This window comes from Triturus cristatus, chromosome 6 (genome assembly GCF_964204655.1).
Source record: "Triturus cristatus chromosome 6, aTriCri1.1, whole genome shotgun sequence".
Classification (NCBI taxonomy): domain Eukaryota; kingdom Metazoa; phylum Chordata; class Amphibia; order Caudata; family Salamandridae; genus Triturus; species Triturus cristatus.
Window position 1 is genome coordinate 1,466,126,668 of NC_140589.1, and position 26,767 is coordinate 1,466,153,434.

Here is a 26,767-nt window from a genome sequence, read left to right on the forward strand (position 1 = left end):
CTAGTGCTCAATTTGTAGGTGGAAGGTAAACGGTAACTGGTACCTCTTGGGTACCAGGACTTTTTTTTTATCATCAGAAATTCTTCCAGAGCTAAAGAGCGAAATGCAGAACAGAGAGAAAGAAAGAGGAAGATAGGAAAACAGAGAAAGGGCGAAAATAAGGATGAAAAAAATACAAGAGTGAGCTAGAGATGGCAAATGTAGGATGGTGGCCGAAAAAGTCATGAGGTGCCATCAACACTTGGCAGCCTTCGCATTCAGCAACCCGAGCATTGGTCATAACTGGTGACTGACTCCTAAGAAAAGCTTTGGCTCCTGCATGGACTTATTTTACAAATTAAGCACATAATGATACAGTCAGAAGTGACAGATGAGTGTTTATGGAAAAACGTAGTCCTTCATATAGGCCATTTACATTACTCTCCGTTATACATTCAGAATTATGGGTAGCATCAGGTAAACCAAGTATGCTTTCACTAAATATGAACAACAATTGAAAACATAGAAATTATGAGCCCTTAATGTAGACTAGAGGCTTTTGTATCCTGAATGGTTCAAAGTTCTCTTCAGGGCCAAAACCTCTCTTTGATACCGCATGGTGGGCTTGAGATTGGGCACCAGAAGAAAAGATCCCTTCGACAGATTAGAGAAGCAGTCGACCCCCTCAGCGGTGCATCCGGCACACTGACGCTGGAAGCAGAGAAACTAGGCAGCCGCTCTAAAAAACTGCACGCGCAGAAGAAGATGCAACACTGCGCCTCAAACCCTGGATTGGAGTTTGATGTGAACAACTTGGGCTCACAAAGGCATTCCAGACAGATCAGACACCCAGCCCTGGTAGGGATTGCTCCACATAGATGCTGTGATGCAACACTCAGGCAGCATCCCACCAGTCTTCGCAATGTGGTTCAGTGAAGTGTGACATTCTGGTATTGGGGAATGAGGAACGGAATGTGGTTGGATGCCTTGAATCTCTCAGTCGTAGGTCTTGAGAAAGGAGGTGAAGTCGTAACCCACTAGGCCCTGCGCCACCACTGGCTGGGTCTTCCTTTATCGGAAGCAAACAATGGATAAGCAGTGAAATAAAACTAGGTTTAGTTCCTTAGTAATCAACCTTAACCTAGGTGTGATTTTAAACTATGTGTTGGATAGTTAGGATGGGATTAATTAAGGGTTTGAAATGCTCTATATTAGGGTTGCTGTTTAACATGCAGAATTTAAGGGTGATCGACGTGCTTCTGGTTTGGAAGTACAGGACGGAAGTGGAGGAGGGAGTGGTGAAAGGTGCTCAACGCTACTGGAGCTTTGAGGGTCATGTTGCCCATTGAATGCGTGTCTCTCTTTGGATGAGGCAGACAAGCATATACTACTGCTCACTCTTTAAATTCTGTAATGTAAATGGTCTAAGAGTTTGAAAAAGCGGACAAAAAAACTACTGAAACATATGCCCCGGATATCCTCTTCCTGCAATGGTCACCACGTGCAGTGATCACCAAGTGTGGCTTCTTGGCTCAGCGTGGCTTTGTCCACAATCTTGCATGCCAGATTCACGAGGCGTTCATGAGGTGTGACCATACAATCAACAGAATTTACAGTTACACACCCTTAAAGTGAAGAGAGACCCATTGGGCAGACTCCTGATCATCTTGGGTACTGGGAGTGGTCAGCCATTGATCCTAGTTAATGTGCCCTCTCCCCTGGCTATGGCATTCCTTAAGGTACAGGGGTCCAATATTGCTCAGAAGCCACTAAGAGGGCTCATGTTTGGGGCAGGGACCTTAATGGTGTCTGGGAGAAGACAGACAAATCATCAGCTTCCTCATAGAGATAGCACCCCCTCGCTAATTTCACTGCATCGCTGGGTTTGGGGGATGCTTGGTGCTACTTTCATCCAAACGAATGGCAACTAGAGCTCACAAGTTCTTTCTCAGGATTTACTACTTTCTGATGCGTGTGGCCTATGAAACCACTTACCAGTAGAGCTTACTCTAGGTAGTGAGGGCAGGGTGCACAGCTTAGAGGCTCAATGTCTGGTGGCTGACAGATTCCAAAATACTGATGCACCAAATAGCAGAGGCTGATAGATACTTCAGGATCCATACAGGATCAGTAACATCCACCATGACTTTAGAGGAGGCATTTGAGGCCGCTACCTGGGCTCAGGCAATGAGCAACATAGCTTACCACAACCAACTCCAGAAAAAGAAGATTACATAGACACAATCTCTTCTTTCATTCTAAGGCCTGAAAAGGAAAATCTGACATCCAAAGCACTACATCTGCTTCTACAGACTAACTACAACAAAACCCGCCTGAGACAGACACTCCTGGGATAGGTACGCAAGTCTTGGGTGGCTGCCCAGAGTCGGGTATAGCACTCAGCAATAAAATGGGCTAGCTCCTGTACTGACTGGATGATGTGACCCAGGGGATCAGGAATGTTCCACGGTTACGGAGCAGCAAGTGTTGGTTCAGATTTTTGCCGAATTCTATTAAAACCTTTACTCAGAAAGTAGCAAATTTCCCATCTGGAGGATCTGTGGAAATTTGAGGCGGACTTACAAATGCGTATACTGTTACGGACACTCGAACTGACTCGACGAGCCTCTCCTCACCACAAACCTTGAAGAGAAGCTCAGTCATCTACAAAAAGGGAAATTTAGGCGGAGTTTGGCATTTAGACGGAGTTCTGGAACGACTATCCCGCACTTCCAAGCTATGTTACAGGTGTACATATATAAGAGATGCATGTCTCCGGACGTGCAAGTGAGTGTAATCAAAGTCCTCCCTAAGCCTGCCAGACCTTGTAATTGTGTGCTTCCTATAGGTCTATCTCCTTCATAAATGCAGATCTTGGCAAAGGCCCTTGGTAACTGTCTTGTCGCAGGCTGCAAACTATTGTGCAACCAGAACAAAATGGTTTCATGTCCAATAGGAGCATGAAGCACAATATCAGTTGGTTCCATTACGCCCTGGCGACGGCACACCTCCTTTATGTCCCTACCGTACTCGATACGGTGTATTTTGAAAATCCATTTTATTCCATTAATTGAGACTTTCCTCTCCTCAATCCCAGCCAAGATTAACTCAGGCCCTAATTCTCTCATCAACATGCAACTCCTGTACACACAATTTATAGTCAGGATTAATGGATTATCTTCAAACTATTCCTCATTATGAGGGAGATCAAACAGGAATTCCCATTACCCCCCCCCCCCCCCCCCCCCACTTCTCTTCATGTTGGACACAGAGTCCATGGCAAAATGGATCCAGATAGATGCCCAATTATGCACAATCGAGGGGCTGAGCAGGATTAGGGGCATGGTATCAGTATTCAGTTGGCCTCCTTATTCATCTCTAGGTCCCAGCCTGGTCTGGCCCATGTGCACTCTGAATACCAGAAGCGCATGGTGAATTATCTGGCTTCAGGATTAACAAATTCAAATCTGTGATTAACCCAGTACGGGAGGGGGGGGGGCCTAAAAATGTAGCCCGGTGGTTCTTAACCGCAAGTACAGGGATCTCAGGGGGTCCGCTTCTGCTTAGAAAATGAAATAATATTAACTGATTAATTAAGTGTATATATAAATAAAGACGTAGCAAGTCAAAGTGAATATTTTAAAACATTCTGTATATGTGAAGTAATTTGAAATTGAAGATACATTTTAAGGTAGTATTCTCAGAGTGATTTGTGCAAGTACATTAAACAGAATATAGAATGCATGATGAGTGGACTCAATTGAATTTAGAAAAGCTCCAACCTTCCCATATAAAAAACATTTGTTTGTGAAGTAAATAAAATTTCAACGTTTGAATATTTGCTTGATGAATGCTTGTTTCTGTATTTTTTTCTGTACTGTTTTGCGGGTTCAAGTAATCGAACATGCTTACGCCAGGGACTCTGGCTTCCAAAAATGACTCCGGTTCCAATGATGATGTAATGGGAGTCCCTGGGTTCTAGTAATGATTACATGACGGTCCACAGTAGTCAAAAGTCTAACCACTGATTTAGACAATATACCGGACTTTAACCCGCTGAGAGCCATACTCCTGACTGGAGAACTGGGGAAGCACAAGATCTCCCTTCTCTACCTTCCCTGCCTCACGCAAGTTGTGGGAGGATGATCTTGGCCTCCTGGAGAAAGAAGAATGGCAGAAGCACTTAAAGCTCATAGAGAAGCAACTACTGCCAATCAGTTCTGTTTAATTCAATACAAATACCTCCATCACTTGTACAGGACGCACAAGAGACTTTGACTCCCCGTGACTCCGGCCCATTGTGGTAGAATGCCACTGGATGTGCCAGAGGGACCCTTAGTACATACAATCCGGTCATTCCAGAGAGTACAGGGGTTCAGACAGGGCACTGTACAGACCAATGTCCTGAGGGGCTCCGTGTATCTTGCTCCTATGATAACACTTATTTAATACCCTGCTGGCCATTAACTTAAATGCCAGCGCACCAGGCCTCCTTCACAGACGTCTTATTGTGGCCAAGAGACATTTCCAGGAGGTAGTGGACTGCGGATTCTGCTGATTGGACAGTTGGGCCCATGACATGGACAACTACATGACTTTGAAGATCCCCAGTGTATCTGGCTAGAGGCTGCCCACGAAAACATCACACAATATGGGAAGCATGGAGTTGTTATAGAGGACTGGTGACGTGACCCAAGATAAAGTGAGAATGGCACCTAGTGAGAGATCCAAAGCCATTAAAGAGGTGGAAGAATACTTACAAGCGAAAAGAACTTACTGACATGTCAGGGACTGAAGACACTCCTGCATTGCTCAAAGCTTAAAGACTTGGGGATGTATCTCTTCTTTGAACACGCTGCCAACTGTTTAAAACTGTCATGAATCCCCCCTACATACCCACAGGAATAATCTATATACCAAAACTGGAGAATACGTTTCTCTTTTTTTGAGTAACAAAACATCCGCCTAATGGGTAAAAATTGCTCCTTTCTCTACGGACAGATCTAAATTGCTGGCTCGTGCTGGATTAATACGAGGCTCCCCCACTGTAGCCATACTGATTAACGAGGACTCAAAAGGCCAATAGATCTGGACCTGGCCACCAGCCTTTTGGCTTTGGCTATGGGAATGTGAAATACTTCAAGGTATACTGATGGAAAATTTGTGATAACCTAACAAAGGGTCCTAGAAAAAGAATTGCATCTAACACCACTGTACATGATGCTAGGTATCCAAAATGACATTCACATGCCCTAAAACAAGCTGGTCATGTGCTCAGTTGGCTTAAGGGTGGCCAAGAGGGACATATCTCCAGATTGGGGTAATGCCAATCACCAGACTAAATCAAAACGTTACATAGGAATGGACCAATATATGGGTACAGAAAGGATGGTCTATAAACGTAGAGGTGCCTCACACAAGTTCATAAAGATCTGGGGACACATGCATTGCACATTTTGAGCTGCAATGAATTGGGAAATAATGGGACATGAGTGGTTGTGACTTGCTTAGTAACTGATGGAGGACAGATATTTGGAGCATGAGAGTAAGGGGTATGAGGTCCATCTGATGGAATCTGTGGTTTCGAGGATTTTCCATCCTGGGCGCCCCTTTGTCAGTCTGATGAGTGGCAGATGGTTGGAGGGTAATTTGGAATAGTGGATTCAAGCGGACAGCTGACTTCTGAGACCTAAATGGTGTTAAAAAAAGGTTGTGGTGTCAATTTTTAGCATTTGAGTGTGATTAGAGAGGTATGGGCGAAACCGTTCAGGGCTGTTCCATCCAGAATTTGATGGCCTGTGGTGTTGAAAGCACTGCTAGATAACAAGGGTATAAGAAGACAGGAATGGGCACAAGTGAAGGGTATACCATGAAATTCCAGATGTCAACACCATAAAATGTGTGATTTAGGATATGGCTGTCATTTGAGAACAGTGTTATTTTCTTGAAAGTTAAAAAAAATAATAATAACTGCATTATAAATAGAGACATGAGTTTTCCATTTTTACTATAAATGTTTCCCTCTCTTTATTTTAAAAATCACTAAGAAGTAGAGGTTAAGGGTCTGATTTACAAAGGGAATTACGTGTAGTAAAGTTACGAGTGTGGAGTCTCCGCACTCAGGGCAGCAGTGTGAAGATTTTGCCATGAGTGAAGAGATTCCGCACGCTTACCTTTAGTGCACATTAGTCCCTTTGTGAATCGATCCCAAAATCTTCATTTAATGGTCTCACCATACGTTCAATCAGGTCTGCGAGATCAAACCTTACGCATATAATCAGAAGCCATAGTCAAAAAACATGCCATCTTGTAATGTGCCATACATTGTCATTAACTTTTCTGTATGCGAAAGGCACCAGTTACCGAAAGTAGTAAAATAAACTTTTACTAAACTCACCTTGGTGAAAGAGCTTCCCAGTTTGACAAGCGGCACAGAGGGAAACTCTCGCTTTTCACTCATGGTCAAGGATCCAGCATTGAGACTATACAAGTTGGACATTACGAGCAGAAGATCAGATGAGGTCTTCACGGGTAAGAAACGGCTGCGAGGCACGTTGATACCCATAGAATTCTCAAAACTTTTGATTGCCGCTCCGACCGCCGTCTCCAACTGAATAACATTTAAGCCTCCATCTAAAGTCTGCAGAACAAACAAAAAATGTACACGGCATGTTTTAATACTGTACACTGCATGTTTTGATACTATCCACGGCATGTTTTAATACTAACCAATCTATTGCCACTTCGACTTTAAATAAGCATTGTTAGCCTTCATGCACTATTGAACTCAGGAAGCACATGTTTGAGTTCCAAGCCCTTTAAGAATAGCAGGACCTGCCTCAAACTTAATTGTTTACTAAATTCCTTATTCTGTGTCCTCTACTTCTTCCCTTCAGAAAATATTGAAACAGCGTTGTCAGCATTAGAATATGTACCATAGTTACAACCTTCATCAATGGCCAATATGAATTAACAAGTGTCTTACCTTCAAGCTCTCATACAATGCTATGTAGCAGTGAATTTCCCAAGGGATATGAAACATACTGGTCAGAAATGAATGGGCGCACCACAAAATTCTAGTTAACCATATGCAGTCCTTTTGTTATATTCAGTGATGTTGTTCTCCAGACCAGCTGAGCAGCAATAACACTGTCTGCAAAGCATACTGTATATGAAGCAACTGATCACAAAAGTGGCGCTAACTAATGATGTGGCACTACAGAAGGACAGATCCTCAAGAAAATACTTTATCTAGAGGAAATCAATAATCAAAGGTAATTCAATTTTACTGTCTGAGCATTAGATCACAGTTTTTCTTAGTAGGACTAGGTGAATTCTATTGTCTACCAGAGGCACTGAAAGATTTTACAAGATTGGAGAGGACACTGTACAAGGTAGTGAGGCATATCACGAAAAGACTGTAGTTACTGCAAAGATTGCTGCTGTGTATTGAGGAGCATAAGGGCTGGTACCAGGCTGATGCCCTGTGCGCTAATTGGGAAAAGTGTGGGGGAATCACCAATATCAAAGGCGAGGCAGAGAGATCTAAGAGTATGAGCATAGACAAGAATAGAGGAGAGGATAGTGGAATGAAGGGTCCCGAACGCAGGAGAGGGTTGAGTAGTCGGTTAGAGGACAGGCAGTCAGTGCAACGGTAAACGCAGAGGAAACTGTTGGATGAAAGAGGCAAAGATTTGATGAAGGAAGAACGAAATGGGTAGAGGGGGCACGGGGTGGATTAGCTGCATTGATAAAAGGAAACACTTGTTTGGAGGATGTTGTGTTAAATTGTAATAATGTAACTGCGCAGGGTTGGGGTGAGTGAGGACTTGAGCACTGTGGACTAATTGTAGTGTTAATCTTCGAGCAGATATAGCAGGGTGATGTCAAGAGCAGATAACGATAAACAATAGAATACGGATAACTGAAGATGATGGCGAGAGTAAAGGGGTAAAGGTTTGCAGAGAGCCCTGTTGGGTGGTGAGGTAATGACGTCCTGGAAAAAGATAGATGTGACACTGCCTAGATCATTGCGCAGTGGATGAAGGGCTTGCTTATTAACCGAGAGGTTAGCAGTGGATATATCCTTTCGCCATTTGTGTGATGCTGCCCTCATTTACTGCTACGAGCTCCGATTTCAAGTGCAATCCACGGCTGAGGCCTATCTTTGGTACATGGTGGATAATGAAGCAGTTGTATGAGCTGTAGTGCATGACTGGATTGAGGTCTTTATGAAGATCACGTGGAAAGCAGTGAGAGCCGTGGGGGATTGTTCTCTACAGCAGATAGGGGACACCGCATTAGTGAAAGTAGTACGCGGGAGAGCGATCTACAAGGAGGTGAATTGATGTGCATGTGTGATGTCAGATGGAGCGACGATGGGTTTAGATTTGGATACATTGTTTGAAATTAGCATACAATTGAGTGGATTACCTTGCCTGTGGGTGGGAATAAGGAAGGCGTCATTTGAGGAGTGAGACAGAAGTGGAGACACTGCCCAACACAACAGTAAAATATTTTGGCAAGTTATGGTCACACCAGTGAAAGTAGAATCGCTTGGTGAAGCCAATAAATACGTGTGTAGCATAATTTCCGCCAGCTGTAACTGAAAGCCATTATATAGTTACAGAGACAAATGCATTTCCAGATGTTGGGAATGGAAGGGGTTTATGGTGCGAGTACTAATGAGAACACATCTTGCCATCCGTAATACAACACTGACCAATGAGAGTAAGATCACATAGGTATACTTTACTAAGGTTATACCTAAAACAAAGCAAATGTTAGATTGGTTTTGAAATAACAGTAAAATCATGAGTCTTAGGATCTGAAAGGACAGTACAATCAGGAGTGAAATGCGGACAGTATTGGAGCATGCTGGTATAAACTATCAGCCTCATGCATCAACCCAAAATCCAGTCGGTAAAATACCGATTCGGTAATAGCTCCCGGTATTAAGTAAAAAATACCCAATCCCAATGCATCAACCCAAAAGCAGAAATCGCTATTTAAGGAATCCTTAAATAGCGATTCTTTAAATAGGGATTCCTTAAATACCGATTCCTTAAATAGCGATTGCATTTAAGGAATCCCAAAGTGAGATTCCTTAAATGCAATGCATCAAAGTTAAAAAATTAGCGATTTCGCTAATAGGGGGAGCAAATTACCATGAAGATGAACTGCATGGTAATTTGCAAAAACTTTGAAAAATGCACTTTTGTGCATTTTTCAAAGTTTCATGTTGCGCACACACATGCCCTTAGAGCATGTGTGTGTGCAACATATGTGCACATATCATTTTCAGGGGTGCAACAGGGTGTCCTTTTGACACCCTGGCACCCTTGAAAGTGCTCCCGCTATTAGCGATTCGGTAATACCGAATCGCTAATACAGACTGGCTTTACATTCATTCCTATGGGCCTCCAAGCCCATAGGAATGAATGGGTAGGTATTCCTTATTACCGATTCGGTATTACCGATTCGGTAATAAGGAATATTAAGGAATCGCTATTTGAATAGCGATTCCTACATGCATAGCCTTTTGCTATTCCTTATTAGCAATTCCTTATTTTTCGCTAATAAGGAATCGCAAATGGCATTGTTGATGCATAGGCCCCTATGTTCAGTATCTTTTGAGGCACCTTTAAAAACAAATTTTAATACAAGTAGAAGAGATAGCTCCTTTAATGGAATACTAAACAAGCATTTGCAAGGCAATCGGTCTCGCCTTGTGGACCTTATATATATTTAGCTGTGCAGCACATTAGCCTGGGTGCTGAAACATCTACTGTTCTTTAACATGAGGGAAAGTAAGTACCAAACTGCATGACACCAGGTATGGGAACACATGGAGAGAAATATTGCCTTTCAGTGGGAAGTGGTATAGTCCAAAGCTCTGTTTTTAATATAAAAGCAGGGCCTTCGGTGGTCATATCACTGAAAATACAAGATCTGAAAAAAATATTATTGTCTACAGGTGCTCGTGGAAGACCATTTCTATGGACTGGAATCTAGAGAATGCTAACGTAATTCTCGTATTTTACTGACCTCTGCTGGTCGTTTTCTATTAAGAGAGTTAAATAGAGGCAGTTGCCAGAATTTTTTTTAATTTTTTTTTTTTAAAGTCCCTCAGCAGAAAGCAATTCTGGTATTTTACTGACCTCTGCTGGTCGTTTTCTATCAAAACAGTTAAATAGACGCAGTTGAACAGAAAAAAAAGTCCCTAAGCGGAAGCAGACAAGTCCTAGTGCTGATCTCCAGAGCACACAAAGTACATACACATACAAGTATATACTAAAGTATATATACTAAAGTATATACAAGAGGTCTCAAATCCTCAACCTAAAAAAGGACTTCATGCTGCTCGATGTTCACTCTTTCTGTGCTTCAGCGAGGAAACAATGTGGCTCATACAAAATGATTCACAAACTGGCTGCTTATAATACAAGCATTAGAAGTTTTAGAAATAGTTTAAATAATAAACACCAACTGTATAAAACATACAATGTCTAAATAAACTGTACGCATTTTCTACGTTTGCTATAGCAAGATAAATAACGGAGATCTTCCCTCCATAGAGCAACAGATACATAGCTTCTTTAAAAAAAAAAAAAATTACCTTTTGTCATTCTTACCTTGGGGTTAACAATGATTTCCATATCAATTGCATTCTGCTCCTGTAACCTTTTAATTGCCCGCAAGGAAATCCACAAATTGTTTGTGTTGAAAATTTTAAACTTTGAGACCGACTTGAACTCGTCCACGTGTTGCTTTGGAACTTGAGCAATTTCAACCAGCCTCAGTTTTCCTTCATATTGCGTGAGCGTACCACCCTGAATGGAAAGAAAGAAGACAGGAAAAAAGTAGGTTTTACTCTCTGAAGATCTACCTCGCTTGATCAAGATTGACACAATGATACTGTAGACATCTTGCTAGCATAGATGCACTTGCTAACCTCTACACCGGAGCCTGCAACGATAAATCTCTCTCCAACAGTTGCATTTAACCTCCCATAAGTAGGTTTGTACATATCTGAATTTATTTCACAAAAGTAACACTCATTTGTACCACAAAGGCTGTACAAAGCAGCAAATGCTGTGTCAGACCACTGGTGGTGGAAAGGAAAAAAAAATCCGGTGGTAGAGGGGTGAACACACTGCTAGAATATAACACATGGCCATTACAACGGTCACACAGACCGATGTGTATTATAAGGTGGGGTCTAGAGGTAGGTGAGGCCTTGTGATGAGGTTAGTTAATTCCTTTTGGCCCCGGATTTGTGTCTTGAAGGCCAATGGGGGAAAGTGGGATTACTTAAAAGCTGGCAGGGCGGATGGTCCAGAGTAAGGGGTGCTAGGAGTTCAAAGGACATGAACTTGGATAGAGTGCACAGTGAGTGGGAACAAAACAATGGTGAAGGTGTGCAGAGGGTGGAGCACTTTAGAGCGCACTGGAATATATTCTTGGATGTAGGGAGGTGTGGTGCCCTGGACTGTTGTGCAGAGCATGAGGACGAATTTAAAGGTCCTGCCTTTCACAGAAAGTCAGCAAAATGCTCTTGAATGTCCCCAGATCTCAATCTGCATCCAGAGCTATCAGCGAGCTCCATTGTTTGCTTGTAAATAAACATATAGTTTTTAAAGCTCTGTGTATAGCCTACAAGGCTCATCACGGACAGTACCCTGTCTTCTTGAAGGAGAACCTGACATGGTACCTGCCAAAGAGGACTCTTGGTTCCAGCATTTCCAGCAATTTGGTCACCCCCCCCCCTCCTTCAAGCACTCCTTGGAGTTTTGTCACTTGCACTGCCATGAGTTGGAATAGAATGACCCAGGACCTTAAAACTGCCATCTCTCTTAGGTTTTAGGAAATCTTTTAAAATCTGGCTATTTAAACAATAGATATTTTCTGCGCTCCTCTGATCTCATCACTATAGCGCCAAAATGCCCCCAGGTATACGTTACATACAAGTTATTTCATTCAGTCAAACCGTGCGGGTGTAGGGAGTAACTCGCGTTTGGGCAATCATGTTGATACATTTGTAGAAAGCAAAACTTAGAATGTTTTCAAGGTGAGGTGGTAGTTGCTTCTATAGAAGGGTTTTTATAACCGCTGCGTTTGCTCATTACCTGGGTGCTGAGCGGTTGTTCGGTGGAGTTTTAGATGTGTTAAACATTATGGCACAGAGGGCCAACCAGTGTCAGTGATTGTGGAGCGGCTCCAAAATACTCTGGAACTAAGGTAGGAGGTAAAGGATAAGAATGAGAAGAAAGTCATGGACAATATATCACATCACAGATGACGATGGGCTTTAAGGAAACAGTAGAGGGGCCAGGTGTGAGTTCAGGGGATCACCCACTTATAGGGAAGATTTCTAGAAATGCAAGGAAATAGGATATATGATATGGAAATAAGGAGAACCAATTAAGTGCTGAGTGGGTGATTCTTGGAGACGCATCACTGGCACAATGAAATAGCTGACCGCCTCAAGCACATTTGAGTTGTTGAGAACAACAATGGAAAAAAGTGACTATGGTGGACAGTGGTGGTGAAACTGTCCCCCTGTGTTTTGACAGTTACATAACACAGATTTCAGGGGGCTGTAAGTATTGATAGAGGCTAAAGTAAAGGTTGAGTTGTTTTTGTTGAAGTGCAGTTTAGTATGGTGCTCCAAAATAGGTAGATCATGAGGTAAAAAAGAATTTAGGAAGGACAGCTTACGTAGGGAAAGTTGCAATGCAGAAATTAATAAGATCATTGTGAATATGCTCCAAGTAGCCAGAAGATAAAGGCAAGCTAGAAATTGTTTTGCGAAAATGTGGCAGGTTAACAGAAGTGAATAGTGTGGGATGTAAACAGTAATATGAATTATGGCACAGTCTGCAAAAGAGGTTGATAGTTTGAGGGAAGTGGGTCAGTGCTTCAGATGCAACGTTGAGGTCAAGGCGTTCCATAGGAGTGTGTGGGGCTGTAGCGGCCTCTGGACAGAGGTGTATGAAAGATGTGGAAGTGTCTTTGGAATCAATCCAGGCTTCAGTGATGGCTGTAAAGGAAGGATGGGCGTTTAGGAGTCAAAATGCTCACTAATAAAATCTCTCACTCTCAACAGGCCTTACAGGCATTCCCATGAAAGAATATGTGAGAGTATTGACTTTCTTAAAAGGTAACCAAGGGACAGTGGCAAAGCACGAGGTGCAAGGCTGAGGTGAAAGTGTGGATAGCCAGGGGGTGGGAGGGTAAACCATGAATTATTAAGTAGACCAATGACACTGGGCAGAAAGAAGCAAAGAGGAAGATGAAGGCGGTGGGTGTGGAAGGTGAAGTTACTTCTTCCCGCCTCAGACTTTCCCTGATCAGGTTCCCATGCATCATCATTGCCTCAAAAGTCCCAGGATCTCTCTCCCTCTGGCAATTTATTTATGTCTGTGCAGTCTTCATTATTGAAAAGGACTCTCCAGAGGTCTCCGCCATCGCTCTGCCTGGTCCATCATCTCTTACTCCAACTACATGGTATCCTGGGCTTCTCAACTGTGCATTCAGATGCACCATGTTTCAGTCACTTCTGTATTTCCATTGATCCAGAGCAATCCGCACAGGATCAAAAGCTCCACAGAGAAGGACCAAGCCTTCAGCACAGGATTCAACCATCTATGCCATTGTCAAGCCCTGATCAGTAAGATAAGGAACACAGGAAGATTATAAGCCCTTTATTCCGGCCAGGCTACTAGTACATGTGGAATCACTTGGCTTCAGGCTCGGAGAAAAATAACAGACATGGACATGGACCTCCTTGAAACTTCGAGAGTGAACTTGCTGCCTGAATATTTCACATTATCCTCCAAGCAAGATGGCTCCATTGCCAAGAATGTCAATTAAAAAAAATGTATGCTTACAAACACTTTAAACAGGCACTTTCTTTGAAAGAGGCTGGATTTTCAAGGGCTTAATACACTAGAGAATGTCAAAACAAATGATTTTAGACATGTCCTCTTTGGCCAGTTTGCAACTGTGCATGAATGAAAAGTTGCACACATAGCAGCATTCCTTTCATCAAAAACAGTCCACGTTTCACTGCACGTTGAAAATGAGCTGTTCTGCAGGTGTGACTCAAAATTACTGTGAGGTCAACACATATTATTAGAAAATTAGCCAAAGTTCCCAAGGCTCTAAACTAACCCCCAAAACTATTACTGTAATGACTTGGAAAGCTGCAGTGTTCTGTTTGTTTCCTGTAAATAAAGGTAGAGAAAAGGCGGTTGCAATGAAGAGTAATAGAAATTCATCCATACGGGTAACACACTAGGTAACAAGAGTTTATTTCACGCATCTGTTCAAATGCCCATGGCCATCCAAAAATAGTGAGATTAAGTGTCAAACTAAATGGTGATTTTAGAGCCTTTGATGCAGCAGCAAATGCAACCAGAATAGAAAAAACGAGGCTTGGCAAACTAATATGAGCTGCCTTTAAAATGCAGAGGCACAGCTATTGTCTTGGCCAATGCTGGTTTCTTTAACCAAAATTTACGGCCAAAAGTACTCCGATATCGATAGGGGGCGTGGCCAAGGAGGCCAACATGGCGGACGCACCTTAACGTCTCACTGAGCCCAACCCTTGAGCTCCGACTGAAATTCGGACCACTTGCTGTTATCGATGGTCCAGACCATAGGGCACAACCTGGGGAACACCGAAACAGTGCTCTGGGCACCCTCCTGGTCGGGGGACTCGGCAGGGACGGCGCCTGGACCGAGGCATGAGGGACCAGGTCGCCACGGGCCCACCTTCCGACCCGGCGTTGCCTGAGGGGAGTTCCTCGGAGCAGTGGAGACCTGAGAGCACCACCCCGGACTTTCTTCTGTATCTAATTTTCATAAATATCTGGGTTTGGTAGGTTTACCTAGGTGGCATACTGCCTTTCTCATACATTTTCATATTATCACTGGCACAATGAAATAGCTGACCTGGCTCATCTGGGTTGAGGTATCCTAAGGTCCCTTGAATATGGCCGAGAATTTCTTTCAAATATGTCCAGATGAGTGCACATGTCCACCAGACATGCTTGAATGCTCCTTCTTTGCCAAAGCGCCAAAATATTTTTTTAAGATTTTATGGAGTCGGGCTGGAGTGAGATACCATTGGTACAGGAGTTTGTTCCATGATTCTTGCTGTGAGATGCTCCGTAATGATTTGGGGACGTCTCCCTAGAGTTTGTCCCAGTGCAGATCTGTTTTCCATCAGATTTGATATGGGCGGGAGAAGCTAGGTCTGGAGTCGTGTAGGACTTCGTATGTTCGAGATATTAGCCCCATGGATCCTGAGCACGTACGCACCAGGCTCTCAAATTTTGTGAGGGGGCGTTTTGCTGCAGTTGGGTATTTGGAGAGCCCCAAGTCAAAGCTGTAGGAGCCCTGTTTTTTTTGGAAAGACCAACGTCTTGTTTGCATTATTCAAATGTTTTAATGGAGTCCCCAAGGTAGAGGTCCTTTAAAGTCCTGCGTTCCCATGTGAACATTCTGTGAAGAGGTGGGAGCCAGTGTGGGGGTGGATCCAGGTTCCTTGCAATGGGTGTGTTCAGAGATGGAAACTTTGTGAGGTCTCTACTGGTGGCTAGACGATCCTGAATTTCAAGAACTGTTTTTGAAGGGGTGGCAGTGTGTGTGCTTTTTGGTCGATGTCGCTTTGGGAGCCATTCAACATCCCACAAGGGGCAGCACGCAACTACACGATTCATGTATGTGCAATAGTGCTTATCACTTTCTAGCCCTACCCATATGTAGCGTAACTGGGCTGCCCCGTAGTAATCAAGGAGTTTAAGACATGCCAACCCTCCTCGGTGCCTTGGAAGCATTAGTAATGTGTTGGATACACAAGGTTCATTCCCATTCCATATGAAGGTGCAAAGATTGTAGGGTAATGTCTGATGTAGGAATTGGTGTTGGTAGGGAATGAAAGAGGTATAGCAATCTGAAGAGGATGTTTGTTTTAAGCACAAAATTTGTTTTTGCACGTCGACCAGTTAATTTTGGACCAGTCCTCCACACCTGGGGTGATGTGTAGGCCTAGGTAACGTATGGAAGTTTTTGTCCACTGAGAAGAGGTTTAGGTGCTCAGTGGCGGAATATCATGTGCTTGTATTGAGAGACTTAGGACATGTGATTTGTCTTTGTTTATTTTTAAGTCAGAGACGCGTTCAAACTGAGTAAGTGTGAGAGCCAGAACTGACAGGGAAGTTCTGGGATTTGTTAGAGTTAGTAGTACGTCATCTGCGAAAAGGGCTATTTTATGTTTTCGTCCCCCAAATTGAATTTACTTGATCTCCTGAGTTTGTCTAAATTTAATAGCAAGGGGTTCTGCTACTAAGGAGTGGGGAGAATGGGCACCCAGTCTCATACACCTGGCTAGATGGATTGGGGAGGTGTGCTGTCCACTGATCTGCACAACCGCTGTGGGTGTGGAATAGGCTTCCATTATTTCATCTTTGATTTTAGGGCCAAGTTGGAGTTTGCCCAAGACTGCTTCTAGAAAAGCCCAGCTGATCCTATTGAATGCCATCTCTTTGCCAGGGGAAAGCAATAGGGCCAGTACTTTTCAAAGGAAAGCAATAGGGCCGGTATTTTTCTCTTGTGGACTTAAGTCTACCAGGTGCACCAGACGTCTAATGTTGTCTGCTCCCTGCCTGTTATGGATGATTCAACATGATCCGAATCCATCAGACCAAGTAGGAGGGCCTCCATTCTTATTTGCTAGTATTTTAGTGTATAGCTTTGCATCTGTAGTCAGAATGACTATTGGGGGGAGGGGGCGTTAGGACATGTAAAGCAAGGGATTACGACTATTGGGGGGGCATTAGGACATGTAAAGCAAGGGATTTTCCCCTGGTTTTGGGAGAAGCATTATCTCTGCCTATCACACAGTAGGTAAGAGGCTGATGGTTTTGGAGCAGGAGTTGGCAGTGGGTGAGCCTGAAATAGTGGTAAAAAGATTTTGTAAAAGTCAGGGGTAAGGCCATTGGAGTCCTTGATATTTTCATTTGTGGAGTGATTTAAGATCTTGGCGAAGTCAATGGAAGCTTACAGACCCTCCTTATAACGAGGTTCAAGAAGCGGACATTTGCAGTCTCGTAGATATGGATGTATGCCCAACTGCGTCTTCCTGTTCCCTTTCCAGCAGCGTTTGAAAAAATTTGTTAAAAGTTGTTGTTCGTCTCTTTCCACTTTAGTCCACTCCCCAAAAAGTGTGCGAAGATGCAGGAGCCCACCTTGTCACCTTTGTCATAGAAGCGTTGACCCATCGCCTAGAGGGCTCTTTCTGCCTTACTGGTTCGCTGCACTTGTCACCGGTCTTGCACTGCAGCTAGTTTGCATTGTCTGTTTTTGGGGGGTTTCTGTTTATCAGTGCGCTTCAACGCTTTGATCTCTGCTGTGAGTTTTTACTCCTCAAGTCGTGCCTCTTGCGCTCTATCTCAGTTGTAATGATCGTTCCTCTTATGGTGGCTTTGAAAGCGTCCCAGATGAAGTGTTTGGATGTTGCCTGCTCAGTGTTGTGTGTGAAACAGTCAGTGATAGCAGTGGCAATGGTCTGTCTATTTACCGGGTCTCTAATGTAGCATTTGAGGGTTAAGGTGCCAATGAGGGAAGTGTTTCCCAGTCGGATGTGTGTCATTCCATATATAAGGGCCAGGTGTGCATGGTATGAGATCGATATGTCCGACATAGTGACCAATTCTAGAGTGGGCAAGAGAGATTTGGTGATTAGTAAGTAGTCTATGCAAGAGTAGGACGAATAGACGTGAAAAGCACGAGTATTCATTATCGCCTGAGTGCAGGTGACACAAAGCATCAAGCTCCTGTGCCTTGATATACATTGGCTTTACTGTCCATCTCCAGGTTAGATTAAAGTCCCCCCCACCCACTATGATATGTCTGCTAGCGCCCTGGAGTTAGGTAGCTAGGGTATGCCATATGAATGAATCTTGTACTGTATTAGGTGCATAAATATTCAATAGGGTAAGTGAGGTTAATCCTCCAGGCAGTACATGTTTAAGGTATTGGACCTGCGGGTCTTGGGCAGCGGGCAATGGTTCCTTCCCTATATGTGGTTTGCACAGAATTGCCACACCTGCTCTTTTAGAGAGAAGGAAGGCCCAATATTGGTAGGGATAGCGCATGTGGCGCTTTAAGTGGTGGTCCTTTCTGAGAAGATGAGTTTCTTGTAGGAATAAATTGTCAGCATCTTGTTGGATAAAGTACCACCAAATCAAGTACCTTTTACTAGGCAAATTGAGACCCCTGGCATTGAGGGAGAGTAGTTTAGTGGTAGATGGGATCAAAAGAGGCGGTACATGTTATATGAAATCTGCAATGGGTATTGCACATATCTGGGTCGGGTGGGGTATCGCGATTTGTCAAGATGGGGGTGGGGGGGTTGATCTGGTGCAAGACAGATCTATCATCGAATTAGGCCAATCGGGCCAGTCCTGTATTCCAAGACCATCAGTAATTTGGGTGTGAGGATCATTCACCACTGAAGTTGTGTCCTTCATGGTGTGGCTGGAAGCAGTGAAAAAGTATTACCGGATAAGGTGGCTATTTTCTGGTATTTCCCGTTCGGTTAACGGATCGGGGCGAGCCAGGAGGTTAGAGAGTGTAGTTTGGTGTTCAGTCCACGGGCCTCTTGCTCCATCCCCTGTGGAGGTTGTTAGATGACACCATAGGAGGAGAGAGTCCAGGTTTCAGTCACCATCAGGTGCACTCCGGCTGGTGGTTAGGACTTTTCTTGCTTCATTCTCTGGAGGTGCACAATTATGTCTGCCTTTGCTTCCACTGGCGAAACGTCCTTGGATTTGATCCATCCTCTGGTGCTTTGCATTAGCTGCCATTCCGGGCACAGACTTCGACAACGTTGAATTTGTTCCTCAGATTAGGGGGATAGGGGGACTTTATTCTGAGTAACCCAGGAGTGAAAATTAAGTTTTAAAACATATGAAGAAAGGCAGGTCAATCTGGGTACAAGATAGTTTAGTTACTACCTTGAGCATCTTCACACTCCTCTGCCGGCATGCTTTACTCAGGGTGCAGAGAGGCTGTCATCACTGCTCTTCATGGGAATCATGTATCAGACTCATGAGGTTTGACTGCACTCTGTCAGCAGTGATGGAACATGCTCCTGCAGCTTTGCTCCTACACCAATCTGCAAACAAAGGAGTGCTGGCGCATGTTCAAGAGCCACAATGGTGGCAAGCCTCTTCTGGCTGACCTCCAGGTAAAAGCCGGGGCATTTGAGTGGTGAGATCAGGTCACCTAGGCTGCAATGTCACTGAGGAAGTTCAGGGAAGTCTTACTGGCAAATGCCTGCATAGTGTTGATGCTATTAACAAACAAGTTCCTCACCTTCAGTAATGCTCTTTCTGGTAGATACTCTAACTGCAGATTCCTCACCTTTTGAATACTCCCCAGGTGTTAGACTGGATCTGAACACTTTTTAAGCAATACTACTGTGCGCCAGTAGATGGTGTCATGTGGCTCTGAAGTAATGTTGGTCCACCCCAGAACGGATGCACAGAACTGCATATAGGTGCCACTCATGCACTGATGTATGTTGCTTTCTATGCAGTCCGCACACCTCCAGAGGAAGAGCACAAAAGCACAATGGAGTTGACCAGTGTGCAGATCTTTATACTTGCCACCTTTTTAGGTGTAAAAGTGACCAGTTCACAGAACAGGGAGGGTCGGTGGGGAATCTACAGTTAGGCATACTATTACCAGAAAGAGCGCTACAAAAGATATGTAACTTGTTCTTCCGATTCCTCACCCGGGTGGTGAACTGGCTCAGGCCAAATGATTCTGCAGGACCAAGCGGGGAAAAGAAAATGCTACTTACCAGTATGCATCTGTTCTTGGCATGTAGAGCTGCAGAATCACATACTTGTGCATAGCTCGCCATCTGGTGTTGGGCTCGGATGTTTGCACTTTGTTGTTGTCTTGGAAGAAGTCTTTGTAGTCACGAGATAGGTGACTCCTCCTTTGGACGATAGTGCGCATGGGGATCGACTCCATCCTTAGATAGTTTTTTTTCGCCATGAAGGCAAATGATGGAGTTTGTAAGAAACAGAAAGATGTCCATGTGTAATGTATCTAAGTAAGATAACCCTGGAACAGATAGAGGTACCGGGGAGGCGGGTGGGCGTATGTGATTCTGCAGCTCTACATGCCAAGAACAGATGCATACTGGTAAGTAGCATTTTCCGTTCGAGGCATATGAGCTGCAGAATACATACTTGTGCATAGAGTGTATAGCATTGCTCTCCCTTAGCTGTGGTCACCTTTATCTGTTGCAGTGGTCTGAAAAAGTGTTTTAAGAACAGCCTGGCCCACAGAAGCTTGTTGTTTTGCCTGCACATCTACACAATAGTGTTTGGTGAAGGTGTGTGGCGTAGACCATGTTGCTGCTTTACAAATGTAATCTAAGGGAATGTTTACTAAGAATGCCATGGAAGCCCCTAGTTTGCGTGTTGAGTGCGCTCTAGGGGGAATTGTTAATGTGCTTTTTGCTTTGTGGTAGCATATTTGAATACATTTGACTATCCACCTGGCAATTCCAGCTTTGGAGATGGGGTTTCCTTTATGAGGTGGAGAGAAAGCTACAGTTAGTTTGTGTTTCTAAAAGGTTTAGTTCTGTCAATGTAATAAAGTATAGCTCTTGAAATCAAGTGTGTGAAGGGCGCTCTGCTACAGAATCTGGTTTTGGGAAAAAAAAACGGGTAATTCCACAGATTGATTAAGATGGAAAGCAGAGATTACTTTGGGAAGGAATTTCGGATTTGTTCTAAGAACCACTTTGTTAAGATGTAATTGTAAGAATGGTTCTTGTATGGTTAAAGCCTGGATCTCACTTACTCTTCTGAGAGAGGTGATTGCAACAAGGAAAACTACTTTCCATGTAAGGAACTGCAGTTCGCATTTGTGTAGAGGTTCAGATGGAGGACCCATGAGCCTAGTAAGGACAATGTTTAAATTCCACACTGGAGAGGGTGGGATTGTGGGAGGAATTATCCTTTTAAGGCCTTCCATAAACACTTTGATGACAGGTACCCTAAACAATGACAAATGTTGTCTGTTTTTGTAGGGAATCGGCAAGGGCAGCAAGATGTAGTCTTATGGATGTGTATGCTAAATTAAATCTTTGTAGATGTAGTAAATAGCAAATAATGTTTTGAATTGAAGCATCTAGTGGGTCAATTTAGTTGTTATTGCAGTAAATGACAAATCTTTTCCATTTGGCTGCATAGCAAGCTCTAGTAGTAGGGCATCTAGCTTCTTTAATAATGTTCAGTCCAGCGGGAGGTTGAGGTAACCGAACTCTAGGACTTCAGGGGCCAGATTTCTAGGTTTAGTTGAGCTGAATCTGGATGCCTCATCTCTCCATGGTTCTGTTTAAGAAGCTTTGGGGAGAGTTGTAGTTTTTGGTGTGGAACTACTGAGAGTTCCAGGAGTGTTGTGAACCATGGTTGCCGGGCCCATGTTGGAGCAACCAGGATCATCTTGAGAGACTGTTTGAGCTTGCGCACTACTAATGGAATTAGCGGGAGTGGCGGAAAAGCGTACGCAAATCTGCCTGACCAGTTCATTCATATCGCATTGCTCTTGGACAATAGTTGTGGATACCTGGCGGCGAAGGTTGGGCATTTTGCGTTTGCATGTGTGCCGAACAGATCTATGTCTGGGTGGCCCCACATGTGAACAAGCATTGGCATAGCCAATAGGTCTCGCCTTTGGGGCCTTATAAGTGTTTAGCCAGTGCTATTGACTTTGCCAATGTCTTCAAGCTGTGCTGTAGAGTGTGCTGCTGTGCAGCATGCTGAAAAGTTCTAATAAAAAAGTGTCAGAAGCATTTTTGTTACCTTATATATGACCAAGAAGGCATTATGTGCAACTGAACGACCATATTAAAAAAAGTATTTACAATAAAAAATTCTCAGTTTTCTTTTGTTCTTGCAATGCTGGCAACTTGTTTCTGCCTATTCCAATGGTTGTTTGTTAAAGCTTTTTTTTGAGGGGGCATAAACAATCGGAGGGTGAAGGTTGGGAACTAGTACCTGTATTATAACACTAGCAGCGGCCAGATGCTAGGGGAGAATCAACAGATGCCAGATTCCGAGAGCAGGCCGAGGTGATGCTGAGTGATGCCGAGTGATGCTGAGCTGGTAGTGGTAGTGACTGGTGCGGAGACTATGCTGAATGATACTCAGGTCTTGCCAAGTGATACTGATGTGGTGCTGAATGATAATTTGGTGGCGCTGAGGGATGCTGTGGTGGCGCTGAGGGATGCTGTGGTGGCGCTGAGGGATGCTGTGGTGGCGCTGAGGGATGCTGTGGTGGCGCTGAGGGATGCTGTGGTGGCGCTGAGGGATGCTAAGGTGGCGCTGAGTGATGCTAAGGTGGCGCTGAGTGATGCTAAGGTGGCGCTGAGTGATGCTAAGGTGGCGCTGAGTGATGCTAAGGTGGCGCTGAGTGATGCTAAGGTGGTGCTGAGTGATGCTAAGGTGGTGCTGAGTGATGCTAAGGTGGTGCTGAGTGATGCTGCTGCAAATTACACCACCTTCACGTCATCTACATTAAAGGTTATTCTATTGGTCTTTTGACGAAGCCTGCGTGAGCCGTAGCCCCGCCTGTAGGGTAGAGGAGCGCGAACTAGAACCATGCCCCTTGAAGCACTGTACAGTGTAAACAGATTGTCGTAAACTGTGTTTTACACTGCGACCCTGCGTGCTTCAACAGTATTTCGCGGATTTAACAGTATGAGAGGCAAGGCCAATATCAGGGGCAAAGTAAAGCATCACTCCCGCCCACAATTGTCAGTCAAATATGAAAACTCACGAGAAGCTCCTGCGACTTGCAAGTCCCATCCTGAAAACGAGTGACGCCATGACTCTGCTGTTGAAGGGCACCGCGCGTAGTCTTTCAGCAGAGGCTGTTGTCCGATGGGTAGGCGGGCTAAGCGAACGAATGGTTGTTTTTAATTGCGTGCCGTGATGTGGCGTGGGAAAGGCAGGTAACTTGATTGACACTATGAGCAAGTTACTTGTACTTGCAGGCTGCAGCGGGTGAGAGAGGCGTAGGGGTGCACCCGCGAGTGGTGCGCGCGCGCTATGGAGAGCAGTCTGCTCTTTTTCAAAGCACATACTCATGTTTGTGGCGCGCCGCTGCGCACTTCTGCAAGGCGCATGCCGCCATAAGCACGAGTGTGTGCTTTGAAAAAGAGCTGCACGACGGCTAAATGTCTCCTATGCAGCGCATGCACGCTGCGAAGGCGAGACCTAAAAAAGGGATGAAGAACTTGTGGATGAAGTTCCCATTCGTGGATGTGCTGTGTCTGACTGAGCAGATCCGCAATCTGATTGTGTACCCCTGGAAGATGTTCTGCTAGAAGGTACATCTTTTGTGGGATGGCCCATTTCCATATGCTTTGCGCTAGTTGAGAAAGCTGCAAAGAATGTGTTCCTCCTTGTTTTTGTATATAATACATTGCTGTCATATTGTCTGTGCGGACAAGGACAATTTTGTTGATGAGATGTGTTTGGAATGATTTTAATGCTAGAAAGATTGCCAGTAACTCCAGGTGATTGATGTGGAGCAGTTTTTGTTGAGGGGTCCACCTGCCCTGAATTGTGTGGTTTAAGAGATGGGCTCCCCAGCCGGTGAGTGATGTGTCCACTGTTAGCACTATCTGTGGAACTGGGTCTAGGAACTGCCGCCCTTTGGAAAGGTTTTGAGTGTTCCACCATTGCAGAGCCATGTGTGCCGCTGTCCCCCAGCACCAGATCTGAAAGTTGACCTTGAGCCTGGTTCCACTGACGTGCTAAACATTCTTGTAAAGGGCACATCTGGAGACTTGCGTGAGGTACTATGAGAATGCAAGAGGCCATCATTCCTATTGGCTGCATAAACACTCGAGCTGGTAGGGAGTGTTAGGGCTGAAATTGTCTTATGAGGGTTTGCATACTGGCTATTCTGACTTGATTGGGGTATGCAAGCGCTTTGAAGGGTCTATTGTGGCCCCTAGATACTGATATATGTGGGACGGTTGAAGATTTGACTTGGTGAAGTTTATTGTGAACCCCAAGTTGTGGAGCAGCTGAATTGTTTGGTGAGTGTGGTGAACACACTGACTGTATGACTTTGCTTTTATGAGCCAGTCATCCAGGTATGGAAACACATGAATTTGTTGTCTTCGCAAGTGGGTGGCTACTACTGCAAGACACTTTGTGAAGACTCTGGGTGCTGTGGTCACTCCGAATAGGAGGACCTTGAATTGATAGTGCTGACCATCCACTACAAACCTTAGATATTTCCTGTGAGCAGGATGTATAGGAATATGGAAGTAGGCGTCCTAGAGATCTAGAGTGGCAAAGAAATTGCCTTGTTTGAGTAGTGGGAGGACCTGTTGAAGAGTGACCATGTGAAAATGGTCTGATTGTATGTTGATATTCAAAGGTCTGAGGCCAAGTATTGGTCTGAGAGTACCGTCTTTTTTTGGGATGAGAACTTAGAGGGAGTAAACCCCTGTTCCTTGATGCTGAAGGGGAACTGGCTCTATTGCATGCTTTTGAAGAAGACAGAGAACTTCCTGTTTCAGGAGCGTTAGATGTTCCGTGGACATTGGACATTGTTTGGGTGGTATGGTTGGGGGAGTTGCGGTAAGTTTCAGGCAGTAACCATAATGGATAATTTGTCTTTACCCACCTGTCTGTAGTGATGGAGTTCCAGACAGGTAGGAACTGTGAGAGTCTTCCCCTGACAGGAGTGGAATGGTCTGGAGGGAGAGGAGGGAAGTCATTGTTTGGTAGTAGGGGAGGTTCGGTTGTTGTTACCTTGGCCTCTACCCTTATTATTTCCTCTGTACCCACCTATGTCTTTTTTCATTTTTTCCAAAGCTGTATCCACAGCTGGGTCAAAGAGGTGTTCTTGATCGAACAGCTGATTAAAGATAGTAGTTTGCACTTCTTGTTTAAAACCAGAAATGCACAACCATGCACGTCTGCGAAGTAAGACACTGGTGTTGACAGATCTAGATGCAGTGTCTGCTGCATCGAGGGTGCATTTGATGGATGCATTTGTAATTAACTTGCCCTCTTGGACCAGATCGTTAGCCTTGGCTTTGTATTGGTCAAGTAAATGTAAATGTTGACTAAGATCTTCAAGCTCATCGTAGTGAGCCCTGTCATATCTGGCAAGCAGTGTTTGTGCATTAGCTATTCTCCAGTGATTGGCTGCTTGGGTGGCAACTCGTTTGCCTGATGCATCTAGCAGTTTAGACTCTTTGTCTGGAGGTGGAGCATTACCAGAGGTTTGGGAATTCACACGTTTTCCTGCATTTGAGACTACCAAAGAATCTAAAGGGAGTGGTCCTTTAACGTAAATTGGATCATTCAAACAGGTGGTTCAAAATACGGCAGCCAGACTCCTATTGGGCATTTCGGCTAGGAGCAGTGTTTGTCATCAGCTGCCTTCTCTCCACTGGCTCCCCATGGTGGATAGAGTTAAATTTAAATTATTAGTTTTGGACCACCGTGCTTTGCACGGTTGAGGTCCTCTCTACCTGCAGAGACGTCTTTCCTTCTATGTTCCTGCGCGATCCCTGCGATCTTCATCCCTATGCTTCGCACAGGTTCCTCGTTTCAAGTTTCAGAGGCTAGGGGGCAGCTCTTTTGCGGTGAAGGCTGCTGCTGCCTGGAATGCCCTTCCTCTTGCCCTGTGTACCATCCAGGACCCAGCAGCCTTTAAGAGGAAGCTGAAAACACATCTATTTTCTTGAATTTCACTTCCCACACCCGGCTAGGCACCGCGCCGGGACACTCATGAGTAGCTGTGTGCGCTACAAATTCATTTAGCATAACATCGTTAGGGGCAGGTTTATATTTTTTAGCAACCCGAGGATTGAGAATCCTGGTCCTGACAGGTTCTTTAAATATGTCTGGTGCATGTTTAATGACACCTTTAAGCATGGGAAATGTATGTATTGATTTTTGGGACTGAGCAAATGTATCTAGTAGGAAATCTTCGTCCATTGGGTCTGAATGTAGTTCAACCCCATGATATTGCGCAGCCCTATTAATGAGCTGACTAAAACCTATATTGTCGTCTGGAGGGGATGGCCTAGATGGGGATACATCCGGATCAGGAAGGTCAGGAGGATCTGTGGGATTGTGTAATCATCCCATGTATTCCTGTGGTGGAGTAGTATTATCATCAGGGTCATCTAAAGAACCCTTATCGTGTCCACCCCGTCCCCTAAATCATCCTCATCCTGTGGTGGTATGGGTGAGTATGGAAGTATTGGAGAGAGTCTAGGAGAGTTTGTAGGAGACAAAGGTTTGGTAGAAAGAATAGGAGAAGAGGGTCTTAGGGGTGAAGTTGTAAAGTCTCTTTTCTTTACAGGTACCTCAGGAGAGTGTGAGGTATCCAATTTCCTCTTTGCTGGGACATTGTCAATATGGCCTGTTTTAGGGTCAACGTGTAATGTCTTGTTTCGGATTGATAGGATCTGGTCGAAACAGTTCTTCCTGCTTGTTGTCTGATTTCGGTGCCGATTTTTTTGGTTCCGATCATGGTTTTGATTTGGGCTCTGGAGCCGTAGGAGGGGTCTTGTGCTCCTTTGGCTTCGATGTCGGTGTAGAGTCCGAAATCTTCTTCGGATCGAAGGTTTTTGGTGTTTGTTCGGTTCCGAGGCCTTATTGTCTTTCGGTGCCGAAGATTTCGATACTGAGGCTTTTTTGGGTGTAAAGGGAATAGA

General features: G+C 44.4%; 1 protein-coding gene across 4 annotated transcripts in view; it reads right to left on the minus strand.

Annotated features, from left to right (window-relative positions):
* The window catches only part of UGP2 (UDP-glucose pyrophosphorylase 2), a 496,883-nt gene that overhangs the window by 57,427 nt on the left and 412,689 nt on the right, over positions 1–26,767 (minus strand). For all 4 annotated transcript variants that reach the window (XM_085612548.1, XM_085612551.1, XM_085612550.1 and 1 more), the window contains exons 7-8: positions 10,614–10,811; positions 6,377–6,619 (exon numbers count right to left, since the gene is read on the minus strand). In XM_085612548.1, the coding sequence (XP_085468674.1) occupies positions 6,377–6,619; positions 10,614–10,811 (441 nt within the window). The remainder of the gene's footprint in view (positions 1–6,376; positions 6,620–10,613; positions 10,812–26,767) is intronic.